Genomic DNA, 16227 nt, shown 5'->3' with positions numbered 1-16227 from the left:
CATATTTCCCTCGACACGATGTGATAACACATTTATCTAGCCGAATGTTTTCACCAAATCAAAAGAAAGCAATACACATCAAACTGACTTGTTTTAATGTATGTGATCGATTGACCTCAATGCAGCACATGTTATTAAAGGCTTGGCGATGCACTTTTCTCATTTCACGTCACCGAGGCTTGACGGCATGATTGTGACGGGTGTACATGGTATTTTATCAGACTCACGTGAACCAATCAAAACTCGACATTCTTACATGAGGCTGGATAAATTGTTGTATGAATGTGCTAAACCAACTTTTAGACTTCAAAATAGTATAATTTCTTTGAGAGGTATTTCAGAAATTCAGGTTCTATGGATAGTCAACTTTCTAATGCAACGAATACTTCATAGCAACATTAGTACCGTAACAGAAACGTTGCATTCATTGCAGTAAAGAAGTTAACTATCCAGAGAACTTGGTTTTCCTGCAAAATAGTGATTATTATATCAAAATATCAAAGTATTGCTGACAATCTCAAAGTCATCCATTTCATCAATTACGCTAATTCCACTCAAAGAGAAGTAACTAGAATCAGAATTAGTTGTAATTCTTGCTAACCAACACAGAGGCAGGGGTGAAATTTGCATATTTTATGTTTTATTTATAACTATTTGCAATTGCACCTATTGAAACTATATGAATACCAGTGACAATACTATTGTATATGAGACATACAATGGCAATAGCTGGATATACATTGTTACAATCTTGTAAATTCACAAATATTTCTCTAGTTCATGGGTTTGAGAATATACATGTGTCATGTATAGTCTGGTTCATAATTATTGAGAATTTTTCTTCTTACTTTGAGCTATCCTAACACCTGAACTGATTCACTGATACTTAAAACTAAGTAATGGTATAAGGGAGGTAACTCATCTTGGCCTACTGACTATAGTACAATTAGAGTTACCACCCCTGAATTTGTAGCAGACGTCATTTTCCTCAGCACTGTCAACAATGTCTGCTGAAGATAAAAGAAGGTTGATTTTTTGAGTTGTGTAATCAAGGAATTGATGATGTAAATACATTGGCAGAGAGAACAGGAACTCCTCTTTCTACTGTGTATAGAATTAGGAAGAATTTTAAAGAGGGAAAGGATTTTGGGCACCAGAAAGGAGCAGGGAGACCCAGAAAATTGGACTTCTCAGATCGCGTCCGGCTGGGAATTTTAGCGTCTAAAAAGCAAAGGGCAAGCATCTCCAACATCAGGTATGAAATGATAGAAAGGGGATCAACAGTTGTATCAAAATCTACAGTAAGAAGAAATTTGATTGATCTTGGATGGGAGAAAAAGACTGGAATTCCTTCTCCTCTCATGAAACAAGAACATAAAGACAGGCGTGTTGAGTGGTGTTTGGCACATGAAAACTTTGACTGGGAAAATGTGATTTTTACTGATGAACGCTCAATATGGGTATATCCCAATAATGTGAAAATATGGACAAAGTCTGCGTCAACACCGTTGTATCGACGACCTAAATACAGCCCAAAGTTTCACGTATGGGGAGGGATATCCTTATTAGGAACGACCCCGCTGTGTGTGTTTGAGGGAAATCTGACAAGTCAACGCTACACTAACATATTAGATAATTTTCTCCTTCCAAGTGCACATGTGTTTTATGGAAATGACCGGATTTTGCAGCAAGATAATGATCCTAAACACACCGCAAAACATGCCAAGCAGTGGTTTCAGGAGAAAAATGTGACTGCATTACCATTTCCTGCATATATTCCTGACTTAAATCCCATTGAGAACATTTGGGGGATGATGAAGGAATGTGTGAATCAAAAGGGGTTGACAAAATTTAAAGACATGAAGAGAGAAGTGGTCCGATACTGGGACAGCATAACTCACGACACACTAACCTCTCTGATAGGAAGTATGCCTACCCGTCTTAGACTGTGCCGTGAAGCTCAAGGAGACTTGATAAAATATTAAATTGTTACCTACACAACATGAAAAGGTCAGTTCACTTTCACAATACATTCAATTTTACCTGATTTGTTCTCGTTTAATAATATGAAATGCTTTAGCTATTCTCAATAATTTTGAACCATACTGTATATCTAAAGAACAGTCAATGAGCATTGTGAAACCCCTTTTTTAATTTGTGCAAATCTACAAAAATAGTTTCTAAATCATAAATAAATGATACAATCATGACACACAAACTACCATGTAATATTACAAATATCAAACACAGACAAACCTTGTTACCTCTTTATCTTATTTTAAATATGGATGTCAGCAAAATGCCCATGGGTTTGATGTAAGTTACCTGCATATCAATCAGGCATTATTTTCAGCCTTCTTCCAAGATGACATTGATATATATCCAGTTACGCAAATATTGATACGAATATTGATTGATATTCTAAGTGCCTGCCTGACTGCCTGGGACGGTTTATTTTGAACACAGACAGATTCTCAAATTCACTTATCAGAGGGTCAGGTTAAACTTTGTATATGAAGATAATTTGTGGGCAGGTAAGTTTTGGTCAGAGCTGGCAAGTTTCATATCTAACAGCCCTATGGTCTGAGCACATCATTAAAACCTCACTCACAATGAAACCAATTGGTATTGTACTGACATAATGATCATAATGAGGAAACATCTGGGATTCGAACTGCTTGTCAGTGGATCTTATCATATCCAGGGGACACAACTCTACACAGTTGCAGAATGATGGAGACAAGTATGCATTTTCTTTACATATACAATTATCAACTTGTAACATACACATGAGGCATGTAATTGAATGAATGCTTGTGAAAATGTTCCAGTGGTTTTGTATTAAGAGGTACTTACTTTTAAAGGTTTTGGATACCTAGTGTAGGACTGTGATAACTATAAAGGGTTTTAGGCGAGGCACAAATGTGCATCCAGAGTAAATGTAGAGAATGGACACAGAAAACAATTCACTGCTTCCAGAGAGATCTACAATATTATTCACTTTACCCACAAGACATCTATGACAAGTATTTTTCTTCCTCTTTCATTTCGCCCATCACTACTCATGATCAATGGTTCATTTCATTCTCTGAAGAAATTATCAAAACACAGTTCTCCACACAGTTACTAAACAGGACCCTCGTAAATGCCTGTAAGGAGCCTTAAAACTAATAATTAGGTGTTCTCTGGACCCCTATGTTTGTGAGTTGATATAAAACTCAGGTAAATTGGTATTCCCAAAAGTAAATACCATAAGCATGATAGGGGACGACTATTTGGGCTACTTGAGTTTTGCAATTATATCGCAAAACAGCCCACACTGTTGCCATGGTGAAAATGGGCCATATTCTTCACATGAACTTCAGACAACATGGGAGTGAGATGAAAAGATTCAAAGGTAGATTGTCACAAGTATCCATCAAAGTAAATTCTTTCTGGACATGATGAAAGTGTATACAAAAAGTTAGAAAATAAATAGTTTTAGCAAAATACAATATGTGCAAATACCTGGTTAGTTGCCTTGTGAAACCAACAAAACTATTTTCAAACGAAAATGTACAATATTCAAGAAGAATTCTTGTTGTGCACCACTGTGTGTCTTTTCAGGTCATGCTTGCGGTTAAAAGCTTTGAAGCACAAAGGACAGGAGTATGGCTTTTCTCCTGTGTGCGTGCGGAGGTGAACTTTAAGATCACATGCAGCGAAAAACTTACACGAACACAAGCTACATTTGTGAGGTTTTTCCTGAGTGTGGGACATCATGTGTCGTTTTAGATCATAAGAATTGAAGAACATATTGTTACAGATGACACATTCATGTTGATTTTCGCCAGTATGAAACTTCAGATGAGTTTGTAACTTGGAGTCTGATTCGAAGTCAGTGTTGCAAAGATAGCATGTGACATGCTTGGTGGAGTGGGATTTCATGTGATGTTTCAGATCTTGACGGTTATCAAACTGGAAACCACAGACATCACATTTGAAAAAATATTCTCCTGGATGGAAGTTGCTTACATGTCGTTTCAAATCGTGACTACGGCTGAATCCAGTTTTACAAACATGACAGAAAAATATTTTGGCGGGAGAAATGTTTTCTGGCTCTCCAAGTTCAGGATCTGAAGCATCCTCTGGATTATCAGTATCTTCTGATACTGATTCTGGTTTGTTATCTTGCGATTTCTTTACAGCCTCTTTATGTCTTTGGAGATGCTCATTAAGACTGGGGATATTTTCACACTTCAAATCACATACCCTACAGCTCAGTATCTGCTCATCTTTGTGAATTGTCATGTGCCGCTTGAGGTCATAACCTCTGTTGAAGCTCTTTTCGCAGACATGACACCGATAAGGTCGCTCTCCAGTATGTGTCCTTAAATGTACCTTCAATCCTGAACAGTCCATGAAACTCACTCCACAAATACCACAGATGAAATCCTTGTGTCCTGTGTGTGTTTTCAAATGCCTCTTTACGTCAGTTTTCCGTGTGAACAGCTTTTCACATACAGGACATTTGTTCAATCCTGTGGCACAATCAAAATAGTCATTCTGATCTTCATCCTGGTCTGCAAGTGCTACCTTGGAGCTGGACACTATTTCCTTCTGCGGATGTGATTCTTCTACATGTCTGAAAGCCTCTTCTTTCGTCTTAAAAGTGGAATCACACATGTAACATGCAACCACATCTCCTTCTGAATGAGCAAAAATGAAATGTCTGGTAAGCTGTGTAAGATCATTAAACTTCAAATTACAAACCATACATTTACATTTAATACGAGACTTGGCATGTATGATTGAATGCCGCTTAACATCATGCTGCCGCGAGAAGGCCTTGCCACATATTCCACAGCTGTATGGTTTAACACCGGTGTGGGTACGTAAATGGATCTTAAGGCCACATGAATCCAGAAAACCCAATCCACATGTTCCACATCGGAAACTGTGTTCCCCTGTATGAGTGACATTATGACGTTTGAGGTCAAACTTTCGCAGGAAGGACTTGTCGCAAAAGCTACAAGAGAAAGGTCTCTTGCCTGTCTGAGAAACTCCTGTCTTGGTTGTGAGTGAGTTGACTCCTTCGCTCATCATCTCACCAAACACAGTAGTGACATCTTCACTATCAGACATGGAACATCCCTCACCTGTCTCCAAAACTGTACTGTCACCAGCATCTTCACCAGACAAGGAAGTACCCACACTGTCATGCTTGTAATTCGGTGCATTGTATTCAGAAAGATTATATTCATCTGATAACACTTCACTCTCCAGTGAGTCCACACCATGGTGCAACAGCGCATGCTTTTTCAGATGATCATCAGACAAAAAGTCTTCCTGGCATATTGGACAGACATAGATCAGACCTGCTTCTGCTGCACTTGGACCTGGAGAGTGAGACCTCATATCTCCAGGGATCTCCGTGTTCATCAGGTGTTCTTCTTCATGGGTCTGAAAATCTTCTTTGGTTCGGAAACTGGCAAGGCAGATTTCACACTTCAGATAGGACTCTTCTGGGGAACTCATAGTAAACATCTTCAGGTCAAAGGGCTTCTAATTTTGTAGTCTGGAAATAAAAAAAACAAAACATGCTAATGCTCTTTTGTTTAAGTGAGAGTTCAGTTTTAGCAATACAATCCTGTTGCGCAGAAAAACAATCTTGACAAAATTGTAAACATATCCAGCAAACTTTGTGGCTTCTCTTTCGATCATCTACCTCTTCAACATGACTCAAGAGTTAAAAAGGAAGCTCTGTCAACTCAGTTGGATAAATCACATTTTATTAAAATGAATCTTATGAAATTCTGCTTCTTGTTGCCATTTTAAAATCAAATATTAAGAACCTAATAGAACTTTTGTCCCATACAGCATAAAAAGCTACTATATCTCCATCCAAACATGTAATAGTAAAATCAATGATGTGGCACATTTGATTTTTATATTATGATTCACCAATATATTGTGATAACTTGACACTGTGTAGGCCTATATATACTTGAAATTACTTGTTGTATATGCATTGTATTGGCTCTTTAAATGCTTGACAAATTTCCCATGTTGGTCAATAAAGTTTACCATACCTTATCTCAACAATAATGCTAAGTACATACCTACCTAAAAGTTTAGGATAATTAGGACAGAATATGGACGTCAAATTCAATGCTATAGGTTTCCACATTAAAGACTAATTTAAGTGAGTTGTCAGATGGGTGAAAACTGAGCGAGTGAGTTTAGTTTTACGCCACACTCAGCCATAATGTATGGGGGCAGTCTGTAAATAATCGAGTCTGGACCAGATAATCCAGTGATCAACAGCATGAACATCCATCAGCGCAATTGGGAACCGATGACATGTGCCAACCAAGTTGGTTAGTCTGACCACCATATCCCGTTAGTTGCCTCGTACAACAAGCTGAGTTGCCTTTTCAGCAAGCATGGATTGCAGAAGACCTATTCTACCCTGGACCTACCCAGGTCATGTGAATACTGAATAGTAGTGACATAATTCATAAACACTATTTGGTGTCATCTGCTACAGTAGATGCAAATAGGTAAATATGTAAACAGAAATTTGAAATGGGGGTGGGCAGTGATTGTTTGTGTCCATTTGTGTCGAAATTAGTGCTGGGAATTGGCGGAAATCTGACAATTGATGATTCGTTCAATACCAACAAACAATCATAGAAAATAATTGGTTAGTGCCATATTTAGATTTCTCTCTCACATAAGTATAAAAAAACACATTTGATTCTGTTGTGTTTTTGCTATTTAGAAACTGCGCAAATTACATTTGCCAATTTCACATCAAATGTCAAATGATGAAACTTGTAACCTAAAAATGACAAATATATCATGAAGATTAACTACCCACAGTTTTCATGAAACATTCAGTCATGAATTTTCAGTAAATGAAGCGAGGATCTAACACTTTAACACGTTTTCAGGCCTTGACAGCATCCTAGATATGTTCCTCATCAAGTCTTTCAAGTATTTCAAACTGTATTACAGTAATTCCAAAATCTTTTGTGTTCGATTTTGAGAAAATGTGATCGATAGCTTGGTTGTTTGGTCACTGCGACCAATCATTGATTATTTTAATTAATCCGAACACCACTTGTCAAAATGCCCCAATTTCCTTAAAATGGTTAACTATACATATGCTGTAAATGCATAGTTTTTGTCACCTTTGCCATCACATTCTCCATATAAAGATTAATAGGAAGTAATCTCATGGATAAATCAAAGACATACATTCAATATGCGTCTTTGGATGAATGTAATTATTCAAACTAATTGTTTCTATGGTATCAAGTCACATAAATCTTTGTTTCATCTTGTCTTCTGAGTGGCGGGATGGTCCATGGATGCGGCTCACGGATGTTGAACAGGAACTTGCCCTCCTTGTCCTGTGCCCTCAGGTCAAGGATCTCCTCCTGGACTGAGTTGGATCAGTTTCACCCAAAATCCGGCACCATTTGTCCACATTTGCTGGGAAACTTAGTACTTAGCTTGTGCAATTCGACTGGTAGCCGTCAGTTATACGTCAATTTGGACTTTAGCCCTTTGCTTAAATTGAGACGACCATAAACTCATTATTTTGCTACGTCAGCTTCATTTAGATATGAAGGCACACGTTCTGAATTCTTCACATTTCCGTAGCTATCAATACGGGCTGAAAACGACGAAACTATTGTGTGACTTTCACCCCACTGACTTCGTGTATTACGAAACATTACCAATCATATTGACTTTTGGGGACATTTTTCGATGCCTTTCAAAACAAACATTATTCATTAACAGTATACCTTTTCAAACTTCTTGAAGTCGTCCTTACGAAGCTCCATCTACTGCTCAGTCAATCCACTTTTGTCATAGCAATTGAAATTTTAATGCTTTGGTAACACTATTTGGAGTAGCCCCCCTTTGTCACAAAAGGGAGGTAATAGCTGACTTGTATCTTTCAAACGACGAGACCACAACTCAATGTGTTCGAATCTCTTTGAAAGTTAAGTTTACTTTTTATCATGTCTTATGTAAATGTGCTATAATTACGACCATGCAAATAGTTTCTTTCAGATTGTCTTTTCAGTACTTATGTAATTTATAGTGACAAAAGTTCCAGATTTTATTTAAACACACATCTCTGTATTGAGATGATATTGGAAAGAAGTCTTTGATAAGTAGGGGCGATCCAGAGAAGGTTGTGACATTTTAATTAGGTCAACTTCCCATGTCAAAGTATATTACACAGAAACTGTAAGACAGGTGTGGAATTACAAAACATGTGGGATAAACGGGATAACCATGTCACTTGGTCAAAACAAACAAACAGACAAACAAACAAACAAGCAAATAATAATGACCTACATCTACAGAATATTTTTTTCCTGATCTCGCGTGTCTCCTGAAAACCGTGGCACCGTCAGGCAAACTGTTTTGGAATTAAAGAACTGAAGCAGATTGAAATTAGTTCTGAGATATGTCCGTATTGATGTTTGTCTGATACTGATTTTCAGCACCGATTTCATACTTATGTCACATCTGTGTTAACAATTATATAACAAATTAACGTAGAGAAAGAACGTGAATAAGTTTTTGTACCCAAACACTTCATTTCACCTATCTTGAGCTAAATAAAGTAGCATGGAAAAGTAAATATTGGATATAAAGGAGGAGATGTCAGTGAAAATTAGCTATCCAATCCATCTGCGTGTATCTATTTCTTCTGTTCACGAGCTGTTTGATGTGACTTGAAGGTACACATACCAGCGAGTAAATTACAGTGTGCTTATTGCAAACACACCATATCACTGAAAATAGTAAATTCCTTACAAATATCGTGCAGGGTAGCTGGACAAAGTGTGACACGCCCCCAAAAAAGGACAAGGTATCACAGCTCAACAAACAATTTCATAATCAGTTGCAAGGGCAGAATTAGTGGTGTATGTGTTCGAATACATGACAAACAAATTATCACTGACAGCTAAATTCTGACAATAAATTATGTTCCATTTGCTTTGATAATCTCTATGTATTTGAAGCCCATTCTTTCATGAAAAGTTAAAAGGTTAAACACCAGTGCTAGCAAGGGAGAAGGAGCGAGGATTGGCCCATCCTCGATATCTCCATGGTGGACATTCTGATAAATCTCCACTGTACCATCGATGCGTCTGTGGTTGTATTACCTCCCTTGGCTGGCATTGGTTGAGCGTACCGATCACAGCTCCCTTACACTTCTTAAATTATCATGTAGAGGAAACCAAATCGAATCGCTTGTCACGTTTGGTAATATCGCACATGATGACTCTATCTCCTGTCGATCAAGTTCAGGAATTGGTTCCCTGGTGAACCGCTTGACAACGTTTTCTACTATCTATGAAAGTATTAGGCCACACGAAAAATGGCCACACTCACCCTAATCAAAATGGCTATGCCAAAAAGTCAAAATGGCCATACATAATATTGTTTCATATTGAGTATTGTTCTGAAATGCGTACTCAACCGATACTTTGAGATCGTTACTTTTGAGGTGTTTTTTTATATCCTGTACTCTGAGCTGTTTAATTACACTTGCAATGTTTTCTTAATTAATGCAAACGGAGCATTTATGACAAAATCATCAGCCAGAAATATTAATTTGCACCAGATACCAATGTCAATGTCAGCAGTACATTCTTGAAAACCATCAATCATGTTGTCATCAGCGTTTATCCACAAGTTGACAAAGCAATCTACATCGAGTAAATCAATGTTACTTTCATACTTCTATACTCCAGGACCAGGACACCTTTACTGAGGGCTCTTCATCACATTCCCATCCTATGGAGCTTGGCAAATTTCAGAAGGCAAAAGTGGTTTGAGATACGATGCATAGGCACAGATCCTGTAATTGGCTCCTTAATTACCATCAACATGTGATTACATACTTGTATAACGTGAATTAAGCAACGGATAAACTTTTTGTGTATTTTTTGTACTCTTTTGACCATTACACGTGGAAGACGTGTGGTCAGTCTTAAGAGGAACACAAAATTCATTTTAAACAACACAGCGATTAAACGCTGTGTAAAGGTCATCTGCCAAATGTACGTTCGTGGTTAGAATTGATCTTCGGTATCCCTTGCTTGTCGTAAGAGGCGACTAATGGGATCGGGTGGTCAGACCCGCTGAGCTCATGCTGTTTTCTCTGGATTGTCCCGCCCAGACTTGATTATTTACATCCCGGGATGCCATGATCGACGTAAAGCTAAATTCACTCACTCACCGAATGCACATGAATATGTGATGCAACTGCTGTATGTGTTAATGCTGTCGTGTTCATACAGTACGAGTGTGTAGGTGATCTGTGTGTAGACACAACCCACATGGCAACTGTCTTGTCCAAACAGAGATGCTTCTGCAGCATGCCTTCGGGAATCATCTGTATGCAGACATTACCTTACGCATTCTAAAACATCTCCAACATGTACCAATTTGGAGATATTAGATCATATGTTTAGTGTCCAAGAGCAAATGGCTAAGTTAAACATGCCCCACCACCATATATAGACATTCATTCGAGTAACAATGTAGGCAAAACATATTTTTTTACAAAGGTTTGGTAAATGCGATTAACTTCACATTTCTAATCACGTGTCCTTGGACCTTTCATTTTTACGTGAAATATATTGTCATTGCACTAACATCTTCCACATACACACACAGAGTCATATTTCATGTTGATATCTACTTTGGCAAGTTAAACAGGTGGAAATCGCTATTCAAGAAATTTTCCAATGATTTTGAAATTTAGAGTTCAAAAGGTTTACAAACGTACTAGTATATAGGAAGTTGCAAGTTATTTCACAACTATAGGACAAGGATATTGGAAAGAACAGCGATGTTTTTGATAGTATGATTTATCCTAGATGCAATCAGTGGCTGGTACGTGATTTTTTGCACTTATACATATACTGTTTCTGTTCATGGTCTCAAAGTAACGCGTACGCCCATTTCTTAGTTTCTCCATGATATTGTATGAAAACTACTTAAAGTACGTCGAAAAGCATGTGCACTCACGTCCGAAATAACAACGTTGTTGAATGTGTTCACTGTTTTCTTGATATTGTGAATAATTAAGAAAACATGCACAATATCTGATTAGCTTTTCGTACTAACGTCTTGTTCAGGCGCAATAGCCGGTAACTCGTCAAGGGATATCCCCATTGTGCAGAAGATCAAATAATATTTATAACAAACAGATAGCGAATTGAGACACAAAAAATACAAAATGAGATTTCAACTAATAGTGAAATGGGATCGTGACAATTGTTCACTGACAGTCGTTTCTGGTTGCAAAGATGTTACTTGTTTTTCCTGTCACTAGTTTCGCTGCGTGTCCTTGAGTCACCTGGATGGCATCCTCCATATCTCCTGGGTATACGTTCCGAAAAGTCTCCACTATACTATACCATAGTGGAGACTTTTCGGAACATAGACCCTGGAGATATCGAGGATGCCTGGATGGTGGCTGTAGTATTTCCTTGAACATTCCCTTACAACAGCGTGTATTTGTACTGATTTGTGTGTCAACCTCGAAATGATTTACTTAAGTCGACCCTCTGCACAGGGACATATGCTATATGACGAGGTAATATGTGATTTTAGTTGTGGTTGTGTATACTGTTTGGGAACATCACCAACGAAGGGAAATTTGTAGTTTGATCTTTATCATGAAATATGTATCCGACTATAAAGAAATGCCAGCCCCCTCCTATGTTTTGGCGTTAAACTGTAAACCACCCTGTGCACTTCCCACAGTGGGATTTGTACCTCTTGCTGAGATTTTAAGTCATCACCAGGTCTCTGTGGGTGCTTGGGGTGTCTGGAAAACATTCTTTGATCTGTGTTGACACCTGACAACAGTTTCAGGCTGGTGGCTATCTGTTGAGTTGTTGCATCCTCTGTGCCAATCGGCAGCGTCTTCCTGCAGGCAACCGGCAGGCGAGCGGAAGAGGTTACCACAATAGCATCAGTAGCAATTTATCTTTTAATTAATTATACCTCGTTAACACCTAAATAATTAAGCACTAATAAACTCAAGCCATTCACACCTCTGGTTACCTGTACCTCTGAGGAACATGGCCTCTAATCACTTCCCTCTGTGGCTTATGAAATCAGTGATGTGGGACAGAGACAAGTACCACAGAGGGGAACTGGACTCAGAGATTAGTCTGTAGCCCGTTTGTATTCTTGAGGTGGAAATAAGATTACCTCCGTAATTAATCACCTTGCACAGGTAAAATTCTAACCTATGCAAAGCTGCTACATGCAGGATGAAGATCTCCCAAATCTGTTTTACCAGGGGAATCCCTGCAATGACCGATGTTTTCATTTGGGAGAGGATTTTCCCTGACAGTATTTTCTTCTGTTATCTTCTTATCAAGTATTTTGGATTGAACATTACCTTAAGTATTTCAGTCAAACTGGATGTAAACAAAACAAATACAATAAATAAATAGATTGTAAAGTCTTTTATTTATTATAAAATTGCCATATTCTGCAAAAATGAATTTATTACATCTATACAAAACACATTGACACTAGTGATCTACATTTGGTTTGTTGCGGGTACAGAACGTTGGTCTAAAGAAGCATGTGGCTTATGATGAAGGACCTAGATGAGACATGGACAGTGTACAATGGCTGCAGCTACAAGAAGCAGTGACAAGTCAATTGCACATTCTGTACACAGATGATGAGCAAGGATACAACAACAGACCCTAAAACTTTAACATAAGCACAGGAGGTAGGTGGTGAATCTGAGGCGCTATTGGGCTTATAGCTCCCCCTGCTGAGCAAACGGTCAACTACCCTGCCTCATAGAATCAGGTAGAACCCTGATTAGGAATACCTCCTTGGTTAAAGTCCTATGTTACACACTGGATGAACACATATATTAGCAGTTGGTTATAGAATAGAATAAAGTTAGAATTCTCAGCCTCTGCTGCCCTCTAGCTCTCCTCCTGCTCCTTGGCCAGATGTTATTGTACATGAACTACGTAAGATTTCAGACCTAATTTCACTCAGTTGGCTTGCTGATGCCACCTGGAATAAATCATTCTGGTCTGATACCATCAGCTTTAATTCTGAAGGATCTGACACTCCTACTCCAACACCAACAAACCTAGCGCCACCATATTTAATATCTTCTGCTGCTTCGACAGTTTCTTCAGAGTTGATAGAAGACTTTCCTACTGTGAACAGCATGGCGATGTTGTCTGCATTGGATCTGTCACCCAGACTGGGAGAGAAGACTTCTGATGCTGTTCTGATGGCATCTGCGATGTTGGAGCCTCCAGGATTATAGCGTGTAGTGATGATGGCATCCTCGATTTGATTTACCTGTCTGTAGCGTTTGAGACTGAAGGCAAGCCGCACTTGTGAGTTGTAGGTAATAAGGGAGAATCTGTGCTCTACACCAGTAGACGTCAGATCCCTCACAATAGCAGCTAGGAACTTCTGCATGACACCAAAGTTCTCCTGTCCAACACTAGCTGAGGAGTCAAGCATCAACACGATGTCCTTGGGTGCCTGACAATCTGAAAAAGACAGTTTTCAGGTTGTAAACAGTCTTGATTGACATTGACTTCACCTTGACAAAATATGATACACAAGAAATGTCCTAATTATACAATCTTCTCTCTTGACTGTAATATTTCTGTATATATATAAAGTATATATCCTTGTTTTACTCACCAAGCTCACAGTTGTAACCTAGGAATCCTCGAGGACAATCACAAGTGTACTTCCCTATTCCAGCTCGGCACACACCTCCATTTACACATGGGTTGTCAGCGCACACACCAGGATCTGAAAGAAGGAACATTGTATACAGATAAAATACATGTACTCTTAAAAAAAAGTAGGGGATCTTCATTTTTCATTATTTACGATTGAAAATATTTATGAGATTCATTGGAGTCAATCAATGTTGATATGATATTATTGAATGTTTTGAGGGTGCATCACCATTTGCACTTCCTTACAACCATAGTTATTGGAATGTAGTCGCGTTTGAAATATGATTGGTGTATGGTATGCAATGTATATGATTTCCATTTTAAACAAATGACTAGAAACAAACACTAACGAATGTGTGATGCAAGATGAGTGTCAAAACTGATGTTCTAAGTGATTTCTCGACCTTCTTGAAAAAACATCAAAATCAAGGAAGGGACCCCATGCTCGTGTATGGGGCTATGGTGTTGTGCACGTATGTATCATGTGTTGTGTTTGGGGGTGGTAACAGAGGGAATTCATAAGATGTCTGTCCTTGAAATGTTTGTTAACATATACAATTTCTATCCACGCTGAAAGTTCATTATCCCCTACTTTTTTTGAAGAGAATACATTGACAGTTCTTGAGTACTGTTTTGTTCTGCTAGAAGATTTATCTATTTATGAGATTTCTTGTGGTCAGCATGTTGTACCTCTGCATATAGAGTCCAGGATGCCAGTAGAGACATTGTACAATCTTGAGAAGTCATCGATAATGAAAGCATTCTTGTCAGTTGGTTCACTGGCAATTCCTTCAATTTCCCATGCATCAAATCTTCCAATACCAATTGCAAACATGTGGATTCCAGAATCCTTTGCATACTGAGCTTGTGGGATTGTAGATTCAGCGTTCACATTGGACAGGCCATCTGTGATCAGCAGAGCTGTACAAATAGAGAACATGAACAACCACTCTAAATGAGGCTCCTTACACATGTGTTAACAGTAACACACATCTCTATTAGATATAATTTAGAATCAAAACAATCTGTAAGGTCACAGTTTCAAGATTTGATTACAGGTCATGAACTATCTAGACAACACTTGAAAACATACTCAGTACAGAAATACTGACAGACAAAAGTGAATCTCTTTGGGGAAAATTACAAATCACTGCATAAGTTTTATTCATAAACAAACATTGAAAGGAAAACCTTACACAGTTCAGATTTTTGTAATGCTCTTTCACTTGACCCCTACATATATACAGGTTGTTCAGTTTGACCTGAGCTAATCTACATATGCATGACCCAGGAGGTCAAATGGCACAAACAGCTGGTTAAGTTAACTTCATTAAATAGGGGAGCTTGCTGCCCAAATAGGAAACATTAAACTATCTGCAGCTAAAGAAAGTTTCTTGACACTGAGATGTCACACAGCAACCTTGTCTTGGCTGTTCGGACATTTTGACAATCAGCTGACAAAGCTGTCCCATGGTCACGCAACACATTAGTATTCACTTGATCAGGTCAAGCTGAACAACCTGTACCACATTAAACATATTCTTTACTTTCAGAATTAAGGTATTATGGTAGAACCCATAACTGTGAAATGTCCAAATCCTCCCCCTAAACATTTAGATGGAAAGGGAACACAGATGTTAATCAACCCTTTCTGTTATTTAGTTTGGTTTAACATTTAGATGATCCATTTGAATTGTTTGAATTGATTAAAAATCTCACCAAAGTTTGGCACGTTGGGTCTATCACCACGCCGTCTTGAGAAGATTCCAGATCTCATGAGCTTTATTCCAGAGGCAGTGTTTGTGTTGCCATATTCATATGTCATGCCAGCAATGGCATGCTTCAGATCATTCTTGTTATCATACTGGTCCAGGTAGATGTGGGCACGGGCATACTGGGAGAAGGTGACCACCGCAATACGGGTACGGGATGGACCAATATTCAGGTTATCAATGATGTAGAACATGTACTCTTGGATCTTCAGGAAGTTGTCATATCCCACACTGCCAGAAGCATCCAGGACAAAGGCAAGGTCAAGGTCATCCTGGCATCCTTTTGACAGAGTGATACAAAATATTAGAATACATTATCAATCTATTAGAACAGATTAGCTCAAACTTATAGTGAAAAAGGACTACTGGGTAAATTTTAATGTTTAAAAGTGGATGAACTTTCCAAATGTATTATGTCAGAACTGCCATTGTCATTAATCTAATGCATGGGAAAAAGTAGCTGCGTATTATTGTGTGATTATTTAAAGAAGTTGTTTTCTATAATAATGATACTTATCACACCTAAACAACAAGAACAACCAAACACCCAACTAATACCAACATGAATGGTTAAAAGTTAATTTTCATAACCTATCAGGCAAACATGAGATAAAACATTGGTGGAAAAGATCTCTGAAAATGTGATCTTGAAGTTTAATGGATTCATTATTTCCTTTGTCCCC

General features: G+C 38.2%; 2 protein-coding genes across 2 annotated transcripts in view; both read right to left on the bottom strand.

The window, feature by feature from the left end:
• Positions 1-618: 618 nt before the first annotated feature.
• LOC137297888 (zinc finger protein 271-like) lies at positions 619-7887 on the bottom strand. Its single transcript, XM_067829863.1, has 2 exons — positions 7797-7887; positions 619-5557 (listed from the first exon to the last, which is right to left on the bottom strand). Exon 2 carries the CDS (start codon positions 5524-5526, stop codon positions 3565-3567), a length of 1962 nt encoding a protein of 653 aa, XP_067685964.1. The 5' UTR covers positions 5527-5557; positions 7797-7887; the 3' UTR covers positions 619-3564.
• Positions 7888-12488: 4601 nt separating this feature from the next.
• The window catches only part of LOC137297934 (uncharacterized), a 237060-nt gene continuing 233321 nt past the window's right edge, over positions 12489-16227 (bottom strand). The window contains exons 103-106 of the mRNA XM_067829924.1: positions 15492-15824; positions 14463-14693; positions 13729-13842; positions 12489-13571 (exon numbers count right to left, since the gene is read on the bottom strand). Of these exons, the coding sequence (XP_067686025.1) occupies positions 12967-13571; positions 13729-13842; positions 14463-14693; positions 15492-15824 (1283 nt within the window). The 3' untranslated portion in view covers positions 12489-12966. The remainder of the gene's footprint in view (positions 13572-13728; positions 13843-14462; positions 14694-15491; positions 15825-16227) is intronic.

Source organism: Haliotis asinina, chromosome 10 (genome assembly GCF_037392515.1).
Source record: "Haliotis asinina isolate JCU_RB_2024 chromosome 10, JCU_Hal_asi_v2, whole genome shotgun sequence".
NCBI classification, from domain to species: Eukaryota; Metazoa; Mollusca; class Gastropoda; order Lepetellida; family Haliotidae; genus Haliotis; species Haliotis asinina.
The sequence above is the reverse complement of the archived record's forward strand: the minus strand, read 5'-3'. Positions and strand labels throughout refer to the sequence as shown.